Below are 17,488 nucleotides of genomic sequence, written 5' to 3' on the forward strand. Positions count from 1 at the left end.
TCACAGAGCAAACATACACACACACATTCACACACACTCATACCTAGAGGGACTTTTTAGTATTTCCAAGTAACCTGACTGTATGTCTTTGGACTGTGAGAAGAAACCAGAGCACCAGGAGGAGAACATATTTATATACACCGATCAGGCATAACATTATGATATCCTTGTTTTTACACACATTGTCCATTTTATCAGCTCCACTGACAATATAGAAGCACTTTGTAGTTCTACAATTACTGACTGTAGTCCATCTATTTCTCTACATACTTTTTTAACCTGCTTTCACCCTGTTCTTCAATGGTCAGGACCCCCACAGGATCACCACAGAGCAGGTATTATTTAGGTGGTGGATGATTCTCAGCACTGCAGTGACACTGACATGGTGGAGGTGTGTTAGTGTGTGTTGTGCTGGTATGAGTTGATCAAACACAGTGCCACTGCTGGAGTTTTTAAATACCGTGTCCACTCACTGTCCACTCATTAGACACTCCTACCTAGTTGGTCCACTTAGTAGATGTGAAGTCAGAGACGATCGCTCATCTATTGCTGCTGTTTGAGTTGGTCATCTTCTAGACCTTCATCAGTGGTCACAGGATGCTGCCTGCGGGGCACTGTTGGCTGGATATTTTTGGTTGGTGGACGATTCTCAGTCCAGCAGTGACAGTAAGGTGTTTAAAAAACTCAATCAGCGCTGCTGTGTCTTATCCACTCATACCAGCACAACACACACTAACACACCAACACCATGTCAGTGTCACTGCAGTGCTGAGAATGACTCACCACTAAAATAATACCTACTCTGTAGTGGTCCAGTGGGGGTCCTGACCATTAAAGAACAGGGTGAAAGGGGGCTAACAAAGCATGCAGAGAAACAGATGGACTACAGTCAGTAATTGTAGAACTACAAAGAGCTTCTATATGGTAAGTGGAGCTGATAAAAGGGACAGTGAGTGTAAAAACAAGGAGGTGGTTTTTAAGTTATGGCTGATTGGTGTATACAATGTATTAAAACACGCTTGCAAATTAACCTTTATTTGGGATCTTAAAAAAAGCACTCTTCTTATTTCAAAAGCCAATTGTATGTCTATTTCTAATGAGAAAAAACACATATTTATATATTATAAACATGCTAGACCAAATGAGCCAGACATTCACAGTAAAGCATTAGTAAAATACTAATTTTTTGTGACCATACTGAGTAGCACAATGGTGCAGCTAAAAGCATTATGGGACCTCACAACCTCACACAATTTGGGTTTTGCATGCTCTTCCGATGTCCAAGGGGGTTTTTACAGGGTTTACAGTGGGAGGGAGTTGGTGTGACTCAAGATGACATTTTTTAAACAAAACATTGCTCATGCAAAGACCGAAGGGAAACAGTGAGGTCAGTGATATTACAAAGAGTAAGCATAAATAAGCATTTACATAGACACAATACTCACGGGTATCCTAGCTCCATAAAATTGTTCCAGAACTGTTTCAACACCATGATCACTCCCATTTGTAAACACAAATCAATCAGACAGCCGCTCGGATGGCACTGCCAATAACACAAAACAAAAAGAGTAAACATGTATGCAGTTTCATTATTACATCAATTAAATAAGCATTATCATGTATCTACAATATTTATGAACATTTCTTATTTTAAAAGTCCTAAGACTAAACTAGTAACTAAAAAGACTTATTGGGCAATTTCATCCAGAGTGACAAAGGTGCAATTCTAATAGCACCTCAAACCACATACTACTGTACTAAATTTAATGTGTAATTAACAGAATTTAGTATTTAGACACACTGTGTAGTAACTTTTATGGAATTTGGGACACATCCAAGCAGGTTAACATTTAAAATGTATAAATATACATTTTGATAAATATTATTTTGTAGCCCACTGTCGCTGGGATCCAGGGCTCAAGTCCCCAGCAATGCAATCGGCTGGTTGAGCGTCTACATACAGCCACGACTGGCTATGTCTGAGAAAAGACCAAAGCCCCATAATAAAGCAGTATATATTTTGTAAAGAATGTTAGCACATACACGGTGGCTCAGTAGCACTGTCACCTCACAACAAGAAGGTCCTGGGTTCGATCCCCAGGCAGGGCGGTCTGGGTCCTTTCTGTGTGGAGTTTGCATGTTCTCCCTGTGTCTGCGTGGGTTTCCTCCGGGAGCTCCAGTTTCCTCCCACAGTCCAAAAACATGCAGTCAGGTTAATTGGAGACACTGAATTGCCCTATAGGTGAATGGTTCGTGTGTAGTTTTAAACTCAGCCCAAGACAATCCTGCTGACACACTGACGTCCTATGAGAAAGTCATTATATAGTTGCACTTTTAATCATCAGGGAGCTAATCAAATGGCATGCATGTTATTCCCTTCCAGCACCAGCACTGATCTGACAGTAATGCAGTGATGTGATGTAAGCATGCTGATGGCACTGCAGTACTGTGATCATAGCATAGTGCAAAGCCGATTTTAGCCTGGCTCCGCTTCACTTACCTCCTCCATTCTCCAGCGGTTAAACAACTTATTATAGTCTCCGGGCCTGCCAGCAAACCTGCAAATACACACACACAGCTCTAAAAATCAATTAGACGTGCTGTTAAATCATGTTAAGATAATGGAAAAAAGAAACGCAGTTCATAGGGGAGCACATAATTTCATAATAAGTGAAGAAAAGAAATACTTTTTGATTAATTTGGGGCAGTTCTGCTGCTACAAAATGTTATTAAAATACTGCTACAAAATTTATTAAAATATACTTTATATTTTATTTGGTTTGTTTAAATAAATAGAACTGAAAGGCTAATACTAAACCGATGCACATTTTTCACAATGGCTGTAGATATTGTGGCAATAATAAGACTTCAAGAAATGAAATAAGGATTATGATGCACACTGTGCTTATGATTTTCAAAGTAGTCAAAATTTTAATGAAAAAAATCCATCGGTTTTATACAGCATTAAATTAAACAATACGGCTGCCTATTATTTATGCCCTTGCTCTGTGTTTTAGACAAAAGTTAGACATCTTAACTGTATTTTATTTTCTATTTCTAATATATTTTGAGAGAATTTTACAGGTGGCGCAGCAATCTGTTACGCTAGCCCAACACCGCTGAGAACCCAGTTTAATCTTTAATAGCCGGGCACCTACACAGACATGATAGGTTATGTCTGAAAGAGGATGATCCTTGAGGGATGGCCCTGTCTGGGGTGTACTCCTGCCTTGCACCCAGTGTTTCCAGGGAAACCAATCCACCACAACAAGTATTATATACTATTGTATTGTATGATATGCATAATGTAGTAGTGTTAAGAAATTAAGCAATTTGGAATCAGAGACAGTGACGACAGAAATTCATCAGAAATTCATGGTCGCAGTTTTGCAATATTTGACCAAAATCAATAACATTTGTATATACATAATCAAATTGTTATATAATCATGTTTGTTTTTCAAAACATCTGTAAAATATTCAAAGCAATCAAAAAGCAAAAGCATTTTACCAAACAAACAATCACCTTCCTAGGAAGAATGCAACATAGAAGGTGGAACTGTTCAGGTTGACAAACTGAAAAAGAAACATCTTGAGAGCAAAGCTGTTCTCCCACTCTGACTCAGTCCGTGGATGCTCTGCAACACAAACCAAAGAAATGTGACTTTTACATAGTGGCTTTCATCCAAAGCGACTTACAATTATGAATAGGTACAATCTGAGCACTTGCAGGTAGAGGGTTTTGCTCAGGGGCCCAATAGTGGCAACGGTGGCGTGTCAATGGCAACTTTGTGATTACTAGTCCAGTCCCTTAACGGCTGAGCTACCACTAAGCTACCAAAGTCTGACTTTTCCTGTGGATGCCATGCAGGTGTTTGTAATACATTAGAGAGCCCCCACTATACATGTACTGTAGGTCAAGAACTGAAGTCAGAGTGCCATTCAGGAATCTGTAACACTGCAGCCTTCAAACTTCTGATTAACACTGAGATTACATGTTTCATAACATGATTCAAACAATAATATTGAACACTTACCTAGATTTGTTAGTAGGTATGCCACCTTCTCATAAACCTGATAAAATAAACAAACATAAAAAACTTACTAAGAAATATTACAACAAGCAAATGTGTTCTGAGTCTGATTGTATTTATTATAGTAATGCTTACAAGATAATACACACTATCATCGTATCTATCTATAAAACTATTACAAACACAGCTGCCAAATTCTGGAGCACAGAGTGCTAGGTAGGTCAACAGAGCCTGAAAATTTGAAAGTCTATTTCTCATCTAAAGAATGAGAAATGAGAACGAGAAAATCTATTTCTCATCAAAAGAATGGTTGAAATTATATCACTGCATTATACAGAATACTATTTATAGGGTGCTCAGGTGTCACAGTGGTAAAGTACGCTAACCCACTACCTTTAAGAACTGGGTATCAAATCTCAGCTGTGCTACTGATCGCTCAAGGGTTGGGAAAAAGGGGAGCTAATGGTCAAAACAGCCTAGCCATTGGGAGGTGCACATGTCATTACACTCTCAGTTCCTAGATGCTTCTGTAAGGAACATAACCACTTTATCTTGTGAGTACTTTGGAAAACCTTTGTTAATTAATAAAGTTCATTCTAAAATCATCAAATCCAAAAATGCTGTTGACTCTTCTGACCTCAAGCTCATTAGAGATGCACTGATGCAAAGTGGAAGTAATGTGTTCTGATTAGTCCACCTTTCTTTTGGAAATAATTGATGTTGTGTTTCCTGGGCCAAAGAGGAACCATCCTAACTATTACCAACAAACAGTCTAATGTCAGCAACTATTATGGTACGGGGGAGTGTTAGTGCCATTAGGATGAATAACTTGCACATCTGTGGAGGCACCATTAATGCTGACTGATTATTACATTAGAGCAATATTTGTTGCCATGCAGACTCTTCAGAGACATCCCTGCTAGCGTTAGTGAAACAGTGCCAAGCCATATTCAAACCGTGGTACAACAGTTTTGTTTTGCAGTAAGAAAGAACAGAAGTTAGACTGCCACATCTGCAGTCCAGACATGGGTACTATTAAAAACATGAGTCGAACTCTGGACAGTCAGGTAGTGCAGTAGTAGCCCCTAATGGATTAGCCCCTGAATCGTAGCTTTGCTGTTGACGGCCAAATGCCTATGTCATTTTGGGAGGGACTGTCAAAGGGATTCCTCACTACTGCTAAAATTGCAGCCTCTATGGACTGGTTAAAGGCATCTATACAGAGATGGTGAATAATGTAGAGCGGTACATAAAATAAGCAATAGTGCTCTATGTCTTCATTTTTTCCCCTGTCTTTGGCAACTGCTCATGTGTCAGAGGGGGTACGGATTTTTGTCAGAGTAGGTGTCTGCAGGAATAAAGGACAGATACAACCGGATAATTTGATACAAATAGATTGAAGGCAAAGGTGATACAATGTAGTGTAAGTTTGACTTTTCACTCTCACTCACTTTCTTAACCGCTTATCCAATTAGGGTCGCGGGGGGTGCTGGAGCCTATCCCGGCTTTTCAATGAGCCCAAGGCACACACTAACACCCTGGACGTGGCGCCAGTCCATCGCAGGGCAGACACACACACATACACACACCTTACCGCCCCACCCCGCCTGGGGATCGAACCCAGGATCTTCTTGCTGTAGGCAACAGCCCTACCCACCGAGCCACCGTGCCGCCCAAAGTTTGATTGAGCAAATTCAAAATTAAAATAACATTGAATTTGTTTAGTTGTGACATATCTTGTATTTGTACTGTTTTTAATTGGATACAGGTCAAAAAGTATTTGACAATTATTGCTTTCTTCTTTTATTTACATTTTTCCACCTTTTTTGTCATGGAGATTTCATTTATTAACTCATTAACTCTGATTTCCAAGCCAGTCTCAGTCAGTTAGTTCTATAGTTTATGTGTAAGCTTACAACTATACAAACATCATTAAACACTGCTTCTATTTAGTTTGTACTAAAACTTGTAAGCAGTACACAAATAAAGAACACTGACCACATTGAGGGACATGATGATCATAAAATTGATGCACACTCCAGTCCCCGAGGTGGCAAACTGCCAGTTCTTCTTCACAAACTCCCACTGAAAGGAGGCAAACTTCTCCATGGCAATGAGACGAAAAACCACTACGGCAAACACCGCTGTCAACACCAGGGAGATCTAAAATAGAGAGATGATGAGACAGTGATGTTTTTACGTTGATATTATGACAAAAAATTGACAAACTAGAGAAATGTTAATATATTCCAGGCTAAGGTTCATTAACAATCCTTTAGTTTGTCTATGTTATTGGAGGCTATTCTGTCAATTCTTTCAGTCTAGCAGCCTCTTGCACCACACATAATATCCAGCAGGTGGCATTAAACACAATTCTGGAGGGCTCTCCATGCAGTGTGTGATATAATTAGCATGTGCAGGTTTTCATGTCGCATTCATGACAACACATCCATCCTTTAAACATTCAGAAAACTTTAGCTTTTGAGGTACGAAACAATAATTTCCCCCATCAGTGCAACGCTTCTGGAATTTCTATAAAAAATACCAAAGAAGAGCTGTTTAATGGCTCAATAATAATGATAATATTCATATTCATTTCTTACATAAACAAATATATAAATAAACAATTTAAGTATCAAACTATCCCAATAGATTTAGTGATCCTAAAGTGACACTGACATGTTTCTTACTCAGAGATGTCAAGGTTTCAGGAAAATTCACTAAATATCCAAGTAGTTTCTGCAAAATGAATTTGGCCACATAACATTAATTGTCTTTATAGCTATGAGAATCAATAGATTTTGTGAAATAGTAAACACAAGCTAAATATAATAAGCAAACATACACTGATAAGTCATAACATTAAAACCACCTCCTTGTTTCTACACTCACTGTCCACTTTATCAGCTCCACTTACCATATAGAAGCATTTTGTAGTTCTACAATTACTGACTGTAATCCATCTGTTTCTCTGCATGCCTTGGTAGCCCCCTTTCATGCTTTCCTTCAATGGTCAGGACTCTCCCAGGACCACCACAGAGCAGGTATTATTTGGGTGGTGGGTCATTCTCAGCACTGCAGTGACACTGACATGGTGGTGGTGTGTTAGTGTGTTGTGCTGGTATGAGTGGATACGACACAGCAGCGCTGATGGAGTTTTTAAAGACCTCACTATCACTGCTGGACTGAGAATAGTCCACCAACCAAAAATATCCAGCCAACAGCGCCCCATAGGCAGCGTCCTGTGACCACTGATGAAGGTCTAGAAGATGACCAACTCAAACAGCAGCAATAGATGAGCGATCGTCTTTGATTTTTCATCTACAAGGTGGACCAACTAGGTAGGAGTGTCTAATAGATTGGACAGTGAGTGGACATGGTATTTAAAAACTCCAGCAGCGCTGCTGTGTCTGATCCACTCATACCATGACAACACACACTAACACACCACCACCATGTCATTGTAACTGCAGTGCTGAGAATGATCCACCACCTAAATAATGCCTTATCTGTGGGGGTCCTGACCACTGAAGAACAAGTTGAAAGCAGTCAGAGAAACATGCAGAGAAACAGATGGACTACAGTCAGTAATTGTAGAACTACAAAGTGCTTCTATATGGTAAGTGGAGCTGATAAAATGGACAGTGAGTGTAGAAACAAGGCGATGGTTATAATGTAATGGCTGATCAGTGTATAATATAATAAGCAAACATTGGGGTAGCAACTGAGGCTGGCAAGACTTATGTGAAAAAGTGGTATCTGCCAAAATGAATCACTCTTGCATTATGTAGTGCAGTGTGCTAGTCTTCAGTTCATCCCATAACTTTCTGGTGAAATATAACAGGATATATAAACCTCCACTTCCAGAAAAGCTGGAGCGTTTTGTAAAGTGCAATGAAAAGAAGATTGATTATTTCAGGAACACGATGTCAGGACTCATTCTGTACAGTGTGTTTTCGTAGACACAGAATGTGTGTGATTGACTGGCCTACTTGCAGTCCAGAACTCTGTGCTATTGAAATTGTATGGTTCAGTATAAAGAGAATTACACATCAGCGAGCACAGACTGTTTAGCTGCTGAAGTCTCTTTATCAAGCAAGAATGGAGAAAGAAAAGTGTGTCTTCAGTTCCCAAACCATTAAAATGAATCTTTAATAGGAAAGCTGATGGAACACAGGTGTAAACACGCCTCTGTCCCAACTTGTTTGCAGTGTATTGCAGACATCAAATTTTAAATGTGTTTGTATTTACAAATCACAATAAAGTTGGTCAGTAAAAACATTGCAAATGCCGCTCAGGTGGCGCAGTGGTAAAAACACACACTGCAACCAGAGCTGGATTCTGATACATCGTATCGAAACCAGCTCTGCCTCACTGGTTCGAGGCTGAGTGGCTGTATGAGCAACGATTGGCCGGTTGCTCAGTTGGGGGGGCGGGAGAAAGAACCAGATGTGGGTCTCTCTCTGTCAGAATGCGATTACGACCTCTGTCAGCTGATTAGAGGCGCCTGCACAGAGATGAGGAAGAGTGCCCTTAGGGTGTGTCTCTCCGCATGCAACGCTAGGTGGTGCCAAACTCATAAATGTGTGTGTGGCAAAAATGCATCTGGCTGCTACCCATGTTTCGGAGGGGATATGGGTTAGCTTCGATCTCCTCGGTCAGGGCAGGGTTCGGCATAGACAGAGAGGAAGCACGATGCAAAATTGAACAATTGGATGCGCTAAAAGGGGGAGAATATGGGGTTTGTAAAGTATTTGGTAAATCTTATTCAAGACAGCAAAGAAAAGCAATGTAAAAAGATCAAACACATACCATAAAGAAGATCCCGGACACGGAGACCATGAGACGACTGAGTTTGTCGGTGAAGGGCTGGAAGGGTTCTGGTCTGCCTGAGATGGGATTCACTCTCTCCTTTCGAGAGTATTTTGCTTCAAATTGGGGCCGAAGGTCCTCCTTTTTGACACATGCATGTTACAGAAATAAAGGTCTTTGGGTCTTCAGAATGTTTTTTAAATCTTTTTAATAGCAATATGATTTATTAATCTACACACAGATTTATAACATCATCATTTGCTTTCACTGGGATTTCCCAGGAATATGATGGCTGATGATGTTCGTGATGCTTTTTCAAACGAACTGGATGGCAGTTGTCTAAACATCAATGGTTTGCTACATAGCTGATTCAGCAATATGCCTATCAAACAAAGCAGCTGTACACCAACAGTACTACAATGTAAATGGGAAAGAGCAACACTGTGGCTCATATTGACGTTGTCCTGGAAAACAGTGCTGATGAGTTTAATGCTGATAGTATTATGCATTATGCACTATATACTTTCTTTAAGACCCAATCAGAAACAACAGGAAACACATCAGGTGATTGTACACATGCTGTGGCAATATGACTAACATGTTGTTTGCAGCAGAAAGCACAGCATGCACTGAGCAGGACATGATATTGATAGGAAGCACACTCACAGAACACACCATGACACAGGATTTACACTAAAAGAAACACAACAAACAGCACAAATATTGCCTAAATTCTGTCTTTATATCTTCACTGTCTAATACTTTTTCTAACTCAACTAATACTATGTAAAGTCAATGGCAAAATGATTGGCACCCTTAAAAAAGGTGTTAAAAGATCTCATTCTTACTTTGATAATGCCATTTCTAATCTTTAATTGAGCTGAAAAATATCACAGCCATTGCCTGATTTATAAAGGTCTTATGCATGACCACTCAACAGTCCTAAACACTTAGGTAAACTCAAAAAAGTAAAACACAATTCAGTTACATTTACATAATAATGTCAGGGGTGCCAAATTGTGACATGATTTTGTTCTAAAATATTATGTGGGCCTTTAAGGTTAAAGATTTACTTTATTTAAAAGCTAAATAAATCTAGGGATATTTGATTAACTTCATTTTTACGCTTCACCAAGGGTCCAAATAATTCTAGAGCTCATGGCATGTCTTACAAAAGTTGAAAAAGATGCTGGCTATCTGTTAATACATCTAGCCCTCACAAATTCTGAGTATGTCTACATAAATAAAGAAGCAGTATCTGTTCTACACTGCTGTTGGTGATGTTGTTAGATGTTCCTCACCTCTTCTTCCTCCCAGTCAATTAAATCCCAGTCATAGGTGAGTTCTGCTCTCCGCCTTTTCCAGAATTCAAGGAAGACAGTGGCTGTGGGAGCAAAAAGCAAAACAGCAAATCAGACATTACCATTACATAAGGGTAAAGTGGTGGATGATCTTCATATTTGGTCATTTCTTCCTTAAATTCCAAGAGTTGATGTACAGTGTATCACAAAAGTGAGTACACCCCTCACATTTCTGCAAATATTTCATTATATCTTTTCATGGGACAACACTATAGACATGAAACTTGGATATAACTTAGAGTAGTCAGTGTACAACTTGTATAGCAGTGTAGATTTACTGTCTTCTGAAAATAACTCAACACACAGCCATTAATGTCTAAATAGCTGGCAACATAAGTGAGTACACCCCACAGTGAACATGTCCAAATTGTGCCCAAATGTGTCGTTGTCCCTCCCTGGTGTCATGTGTCAAGGTCCCAGGTGTAAATGGGGAGCAGGGCTGTTAAATTTGGTGTTTTGGGTACAATTCTCTCATACTGGCCACTGGATATTCAACATGGCACCTCATGGCAAAGAACTCTCTGAGGATGTGAGAAATAGAATTGTTGCTCTCCACAAAGATGGCCTAGGCTATAAGAAGATTGCTAACACCCTGAAACTGAGCTACAGCATGGTGGCCAAGGTCATACAGCGGTTTTCCAGGACAGGTTCCACTCGGAACAGGCTTTGCCAGGATCGACCAAAGAAGTTGAGTCCACGTGTTCGGCGTCATATCCAGAGGTTGGCTTTAAAAAATAGACACATGAGTGCTGCCAGCATTGCTGCAGAGGTTGAAGACGTGGGAGGTCAGCCTGTCAGTGCTCAGACCATACGCCGCACACTGCATCAACTCGGTCTGCATGGTCGTCATCCCAGAAAGAAAGCTGACGCACAAGAAAGCCCGCAAACAGTTTGCTGAAGACAAGCAGTCCAAGAACATGGATTACTGGAATGCCCTGTGGTCTGACGAGACCAAGATAAACTTGTTTGGCTCAGATGGTGTCCAGCATGTGTGGTGGCGCCCTGGTGAGAAGTACCAAGACAACTGTATCTTGCCTACAGTCAAGCATGGTGGTGGTAGCATCATGGTCTTGGGCTGCATGAGTGTTGCTGGCACTGGGGAGCTGCAGTTCATTGAGGGAAACATGAATTCCAACATGTACTGTGACATTCTGAAACAGAGCATGATCCCCTCCCTTCGAAAACTGGGCCTCATGGCAGTTTTCCAACAGGATAACGACCCCAAACACAACCTCCAAGATGACAACTGCCTTGCTGAGGAAGCTGAAGGTAAAGGTGATGGACTAAACCCAATTGAGCACCTGTGGCGCATCCTCAAGTGGAAGGTGGAGGAGTTCAAGGTGTCTAACATCCACCAGCTCTGTGATGTCATCATGGAGGAGTGGAAGAGGATTCCAGTAGCAACCTGTGCAGCTCTGGTGAATTCCATGCCCAGGAGGGTTAAGGCAGTGCTGGATAATAATGGTGGTCACACAAAATATTGACACTTTGGGCACAATTTGGACATGTTCACTGTGGGGTGTACTCACTTATGTTGCCAGCCATTTAGACATTAATGGCTGTGTGTTGAGTTATTTTCAGAAGACAGTAAATCTACACTGCTATACAAGTTGTACGCTGACTACTCTAACTTATATCCAAGTTTCATGTCTATAGTGTTGTCCCATGAAAAGATATAATAAAATATTTGCAGAAATGTGAGGGGTGTACTCACTTTTGTGATACACTGTATATACTGAATATGATTGCGTAAAACCCAGCCTCTGTAAGGCTGATTTTTAAATCTGTCTATCACATCTGTAATTATCAATCCATTTTTATCTACTGTTGAGCTTGATTGCTTCATCATGAACATAACAGTGGAAAAATTTATAGATATGCAAAACTACAACTGCAAACTGTGTATGCTTGTCTTTGTTTTGTATGTTTTAAACAAGAATCCACACTCAAATACACTATCACCACATACTGAGCCACTGTTTCATCCCTGCCTGTTATAATGCACACTCGTTGCTTAAAGTATATACAGGTCCTTCTCAAAAAATTAGCATATTGTGATAAAGTTCATTATTTTCCATAATGTAATGATAAAAATTAAACTTTCATATATTTTAGATTCATTGCACACCAACTGAAATATTTCAGGTCTTTTATTGTTTTAATACTGATGATTTTGGCATACAGCTCATGAAAACCCAAAATTCCTATCTCAAAAAATTAGCATATTTCATCCGACCAATAAAAGAAAAGTGTTTTTAATACAAAAAAAGTCAACCTTCAAATAATTATGTTCAGTTATGCACTCAATACTTGGTCGGGAATCCTTTTGCAGAAATGACTGCTTCAATGCGGCGTGGCATGGAGGCAATCAGCCTGTGGCACTGCTGAGGTGTTATGGAGGCCCAGGATGCTTCGATAGCGGCCTTAAGCTCATCCAGAGTGTTGGGTCTTGTGTCTCTCAACTTTCTCTTCACAATATCCCACAGATTCTCTATGGGGTTCAGGTCAGGAGAGTTGGCAGGCCAATTGAGCACAGTAATACCATGGTCAGTAAACCATTCACCAGTGGTTTTGGCACTGTGAGCAGGTGCCAGGTCGTGCTGAAAAATGAAATCTTCATCTCCATAAAGCTTTTCAGCAGATGGAAGCATGAAGTGCTCCAAAATCTCCTGATAGCTAGCTGCATTGACCCTGCCCTTGATAAAACACAGTGGACCAACACCAGCAGCTGACATGGCACCCCAGACCATCACTGACTGTGGGTACTTGACACTGGACTTCAGGCATTTTGGCATTTCCTTCTCCCCAGTCTTCCTCCAGACTCTGGCACCTTGATTTCCGAAAACAGTACTTTGGACCACTGAGCAACAGTCCAGTGCTGCTTCTCTGTAGCCCAGGTCAGGCGCTTCTGCCGCTGTTTCTGGTTCAAAAGTGGCTTGACCTGGGGAATGCGGCACCTGTAGCCCATTTCCTGCACACGCCTGTGCACGGTGGCTCTGGATGTTTCTACTCCAGACTCAGTCCACTGCTTCCGCAGGTCCCCCAAGGTCTGGAATCGGCCCTTCTCCACAATCTTCCTCAGGGTCCGGTCACCTCTTCTCGTTGTGCAGCGTTTTCTGCCACACTTTTTCCTTCCCACAGACTTCCCACTGAGGTGCCTTGATACAGCACTCTGGGAACAGCCTATTCGTTCAGAAATTTATTTCTGTGTCTTACCCTCTTGCTTGAGGGTGTCAATGATGGCCTTCTGGACAGCAGTCAGGTCGGCAGTCTTACCCATGATTGCAGTTTTGAGTAATGAACCAGGCTGGGAGTTTTTAAAAGCCTCAGGAATCTTTTGCAGGTGTTTAGAGTTAATTCGTTGATTCAGATGATTAGGTTAATAGCTCGTTTAGAGAACCTTTTCATGATATGCTAATTTTTTGAGATAGGAATTTTGGGTTTTCATGAGCTGTATGCCAAAATCATCAGTATTAAAACAATAAAAGACCTGAAATATTTCAGTTGGTGTGCAATGAATCTAAAATATATGAAAGTTTAATTTTTATCATTACATTATGGAAAATAATGAACTTTATCACAATATGCAAATTTTTTTAGAAGGACCTGTAGGCCTGAATAAACGCAACTGCTCCCTCTCCTCAGTCACGGCCAATTATTTCTGTGTAGACGCCTGGCGGGCTGGTAGCCCTAAGCCTTGAGCCTGGATCTCAGTGATGATGTTCTAGCGTGGTAGACCACTATGCCACTATATTTTACAAAACAGTTCATGTGTACAGTACATAGAAAAAGAATCTAGCTGTTACTTGTCCTAGATTCATTTAATATTTTTTAAATACAGGTTTTATATAGAGGTGACAGACAGTTACATTCTTTATTGCAAGTGTCTCCATTGAGATCTGTTGATGCATGCTCAATAATCCAGGTATACAAATCCACAAAGTTGAATCAGTTCATCTGGACACAAGTTTGTTGTAGAGATACGTTTCGTCACTCAATCCGAATGACTTCTTCAGTCTGAGCTGGTGTTGAATACCCCAACCTTATATGCAGTTGATTTGCATAACAACCGATGACCGCCCATTGCATAACAATGGAACTGGTGATCAGGTCCATATGAAATTCACAATGACCATTAATTACAATGGCCATGTGTGTCTTTCACACATGATTGGGGTAACGCTCCAATGACGGCGTTGTACGATGGTGAGAGATGTACTCTCAGGCCCCCTCCCCGGTTCAGAGATGGTCGTTCCCTCTTCACGTACAGTGTATCACAAAAGTGAGTACACCCCTCACATTTCTGCAGATATTTAAGTATATCTTTTCATGTGACAACACTGACAAAATGACACTTTGACACAATGAAAAGTAGTCTGTGTGCAGCTTATATAACAGTGTACATTTATTCTTCCCTCAAAATAACTCAATATACAGCCATTAATGTCTAAACCACCGGCAACAAAAGTGAGTACACCCCTTAGTGAAAGTTCCTGAAGTGTCAATATTTTGTGTGGCCACCATTATTTCCCAGAACTGCCTTAACTCTCCTGGGCATGGAGTTTATCAGAGCTTCACAGGTTGCCACTGGAATGCTTTTCCACTCCTCCATGACGACATCACGGAGCTGGCGGATATTCGAGACTTTGCGCTCCTCCACCTTCCGCTTGAGGATGCCCCAAAGATGTTCTATTGGGTTTAGGTCTGGAGACATGCTTGGCCAGTCCATCACCTTTACCCTCAGCCTCTTCAATAAAGCAGTGGTCGTCTTAGAGGTGTGTTTGGGGTCATTATCATGCTGGAACACTGCCCTGCGACCCAGTTTCCGGAGGGAGGGGATCATGCTCTGCTTCAGTATTTCACAGTACATATTGGAGTTCATGTGTCCCTCAATGAAATGTAACTCCCCAACACCTGCTGCACTCATGCAGCCCCAGACCATGGCATTCCCACCACCATGCTTGACTGTAGGCATGACACACTTATCTTTGTACTCCTCACCTGATTGCCGCCACACATGCTTGAGACCATCTGAACCAAACAAATTAATCTTGGTCTCATCAGACCATAGGACATGGTTCCAGTAATCCATGTCCTTTGTTGACATGTCTTCAGCAAACTGTTTGCGGGCTTTCTTGTGTAGAGACTTCAGAAGAGGCTTCCTTCTGGGGTGACAGCCATGCAGACCAATTTGATGTAGTGTGCGGCGTATGGTCTGAGCACTGACAGGCTGACCCCCCACCTTTTCAATCTCTGCAGCAATGCTGACAGCACTCCTGCGCCTATCTTTCAAAGACAACAGTTGGATGTGACGCTGAGCACGTGCACTTAGCTTCTTTGGACGACCAACGCGAGGTCTGTTCTGAGTGGACCCTGCTCTTTTAAAACGCTGGATGATCTTGGCCACTGTGCTGCAGCTCAGTTTCAGGGTGTTGGCAATCTTCTTGTAGCCTTGGCCATCTTCATGTAGCGCAACAATTCGTCTTTTAAGATCCTCAGAGAGTTCTTTGCCATGAGGTGCCATGTTGGAACTTTCAGTGACCAGTATGAGAGAGTGTGAGAGCTGTACTACTAAATTGAACACACCTGCTCCCTATGCACACCTGAGACCTAGTAACACTAATGAGTCACATGACATTTTGGAGGGAAAATGACAAGCAGTGCTCAATTTGGACATTTAGGGGTGTAGTCTCTTAGGGGTGTACTCACTTTTGTTGCCGGTGGTTTAGACATTAATGGCTGTATATTGAGTTATTTTGAGGGAAGAATAAATTTACACTGTTATATAAGCTGCACACAGACTACTTTTCATTGTGTCAAAGTGTCATTTTGTCAGTGTTGTCCCATGAAAAGATATACTTAAATATCTGCAGAAATGTGAGGGGTGTACTCACTTTTGTGATACACTGTAAATGGCCTCTTTGACTCCACGTTCAAACCAGCGTTCCTCCTTGTCAAGGATCTGCACATCGTCATTAAATGAGTGGCCGCTGGCTTGCAGGTGGGTGTAAGTCCTGGCCAGAAGAGGTCGATCTTCTATGTTGGGCCATCCGTTTTGCCAGTGGCTGTTTAGTTTCCCCGATGTACAGTTCCCGGCAATCCTCCCGGCACCTAACAGCATACACTACGTTACTCTGTTTGTGTCGAGGAACCCGGTCCTTAGGGTGAACTAATTTCTGGCGTAGCGTGTTCTGGGGTTTGAAAGCAACTGAAACACGGTGTTTGGAGAATAACCGTCTTAATTGTTCCGATACTCCCGCCACATACGGAATCACCACTGGTTTGCGCTTAGACCGCGGTTGTTCTTCCCCTCCCTTCGATCCACTGGAGCTGTGTTTGGGCATTTTTCCCGCTTTTACGAATGCCCAGTTGGGATAACCACATTCACCCAGGGCCTTCTTGACATGAGATTTCTCTCTATCCTTGGCCGTAGTGTCTGTGGGGATGCTGTTCGCCAGGTGGTGCAGCGTCCTGATGACTCCTAGTTTGTGCTCCAAAGGATGATGGGAGTCAAACCTTAAGTACTGGTCCGTGTGCGTTGGTTTGCGGTAAACATTTACTTTCAACCGTCCCCCATCTTTACTAGCAATTTCACAGTCTAAGAAGGCTAAAACGTTGTCGCTTGCATCCTCCCTTGTGAACTTGATGTGTTTGTCCACCGAGTTGATGTGGTCCGTGAAATGTGGTACTTCCTCTGATTTTATTTTAACCCAGGTGTCGTCCACATATCTGAACCAATGACTCGGTGGTGTCCCTGAGTAGGTCCTTAGTGCCTTCTTTTCCACTTCCTCCATGTACAGGTTTGCAACAATAGGTGAGACGGGGGACCCCATAGCACACCCATGTTTCTGTTTGTAGAACTGTCCTCTGTACGAGAAGTAGGTGGACTGAAGACACAGTTCTAGGAGTGTGCACACCTGGCCCGTGGTAAGTCCATACTGCCTCAGCAACCGGAATGCATGTGAAGAGGGATGTAACATCATACGAGACCATTGTTTCCTCCGTCTCAAGGATGACGCCCTTCACCTTGTCCACAAAGTCCATGGTGTTCTGAATGTGATGTTCCGTGCTACCTACCAATGGGTTGAGAATCAATGCTAGAAACTTGGAAATGTTATAAGTCACAGAGTTGATCATACAAACAATGGGTCGTAAAGGTACATCCTGTTTGTGTATCTTAGGTAACCCATACAGACTAGGAGTAGTCTGTCAAATCAACTGCATATAAGGTTGGGGTATTCAACACCAGCTCAGACTGAAGAAGTCATTCGGATTGAGTGAC

At 41.7% G+C, this 17,488-nt stretch overlaps 1 protein-coding gene across 1 annotated transcript in view; it reads right to left on the reverse strand.

Annotated features, from left to right (window-relative positions):
* Positions 1-17,488, reverse strand: part of ano3 (anoctamin 3) — an 81,017-nt gene that overhangs the window by 12,271 nt on the left and 51,258 nt on the right. The window contains exons 14-20 of the mRNA XM_063001910.1: positions 10,147-10,229; positions 8,846-8,986; positions 6,032-6,196; positions 4,037-4,073; positions 3,526-3,637; positions 2,501-2,558; positions 1,446-1,543 (exon numbers count right to left, since the gene is read on the reverse strand). Coding sequence (XP_062857980.1) covers positions 1,446-1,543; positions 2,501-2,558; positions 3,526-3,637; positions 4,037-4,073; positions 6,032-6,196; positions 8,846-8,986; positions 10,147-10,229 — 694 coding nt within the window. The remainder of the gene's footprint in view (positions 1-1,445; positions 1,544-2,500; positions 2,559-3,525; positions 3,638-4,036; positions 4,074-6,031; positions 6,197-8,845; positions 8,987-10,146; positions 10,230-17,488) is intronic.

This window comes from Trichomycterus rosablanca, chromosome 1 (assembly GCF_030014385.1).
Source record: "Trichomycterus rosablanca isolate fTriRos1 chromosome 1, fTriRos1.hap1, whole genome shotgun sequence".
Taxonomy (NCBI): domain Eukaryota; kingdom Metazoa; phylum Chordata; class Actinopteri; order Siluriformes; family Trichomycteridae; genus Trichomycterus; species Trichomycterus rosablanca.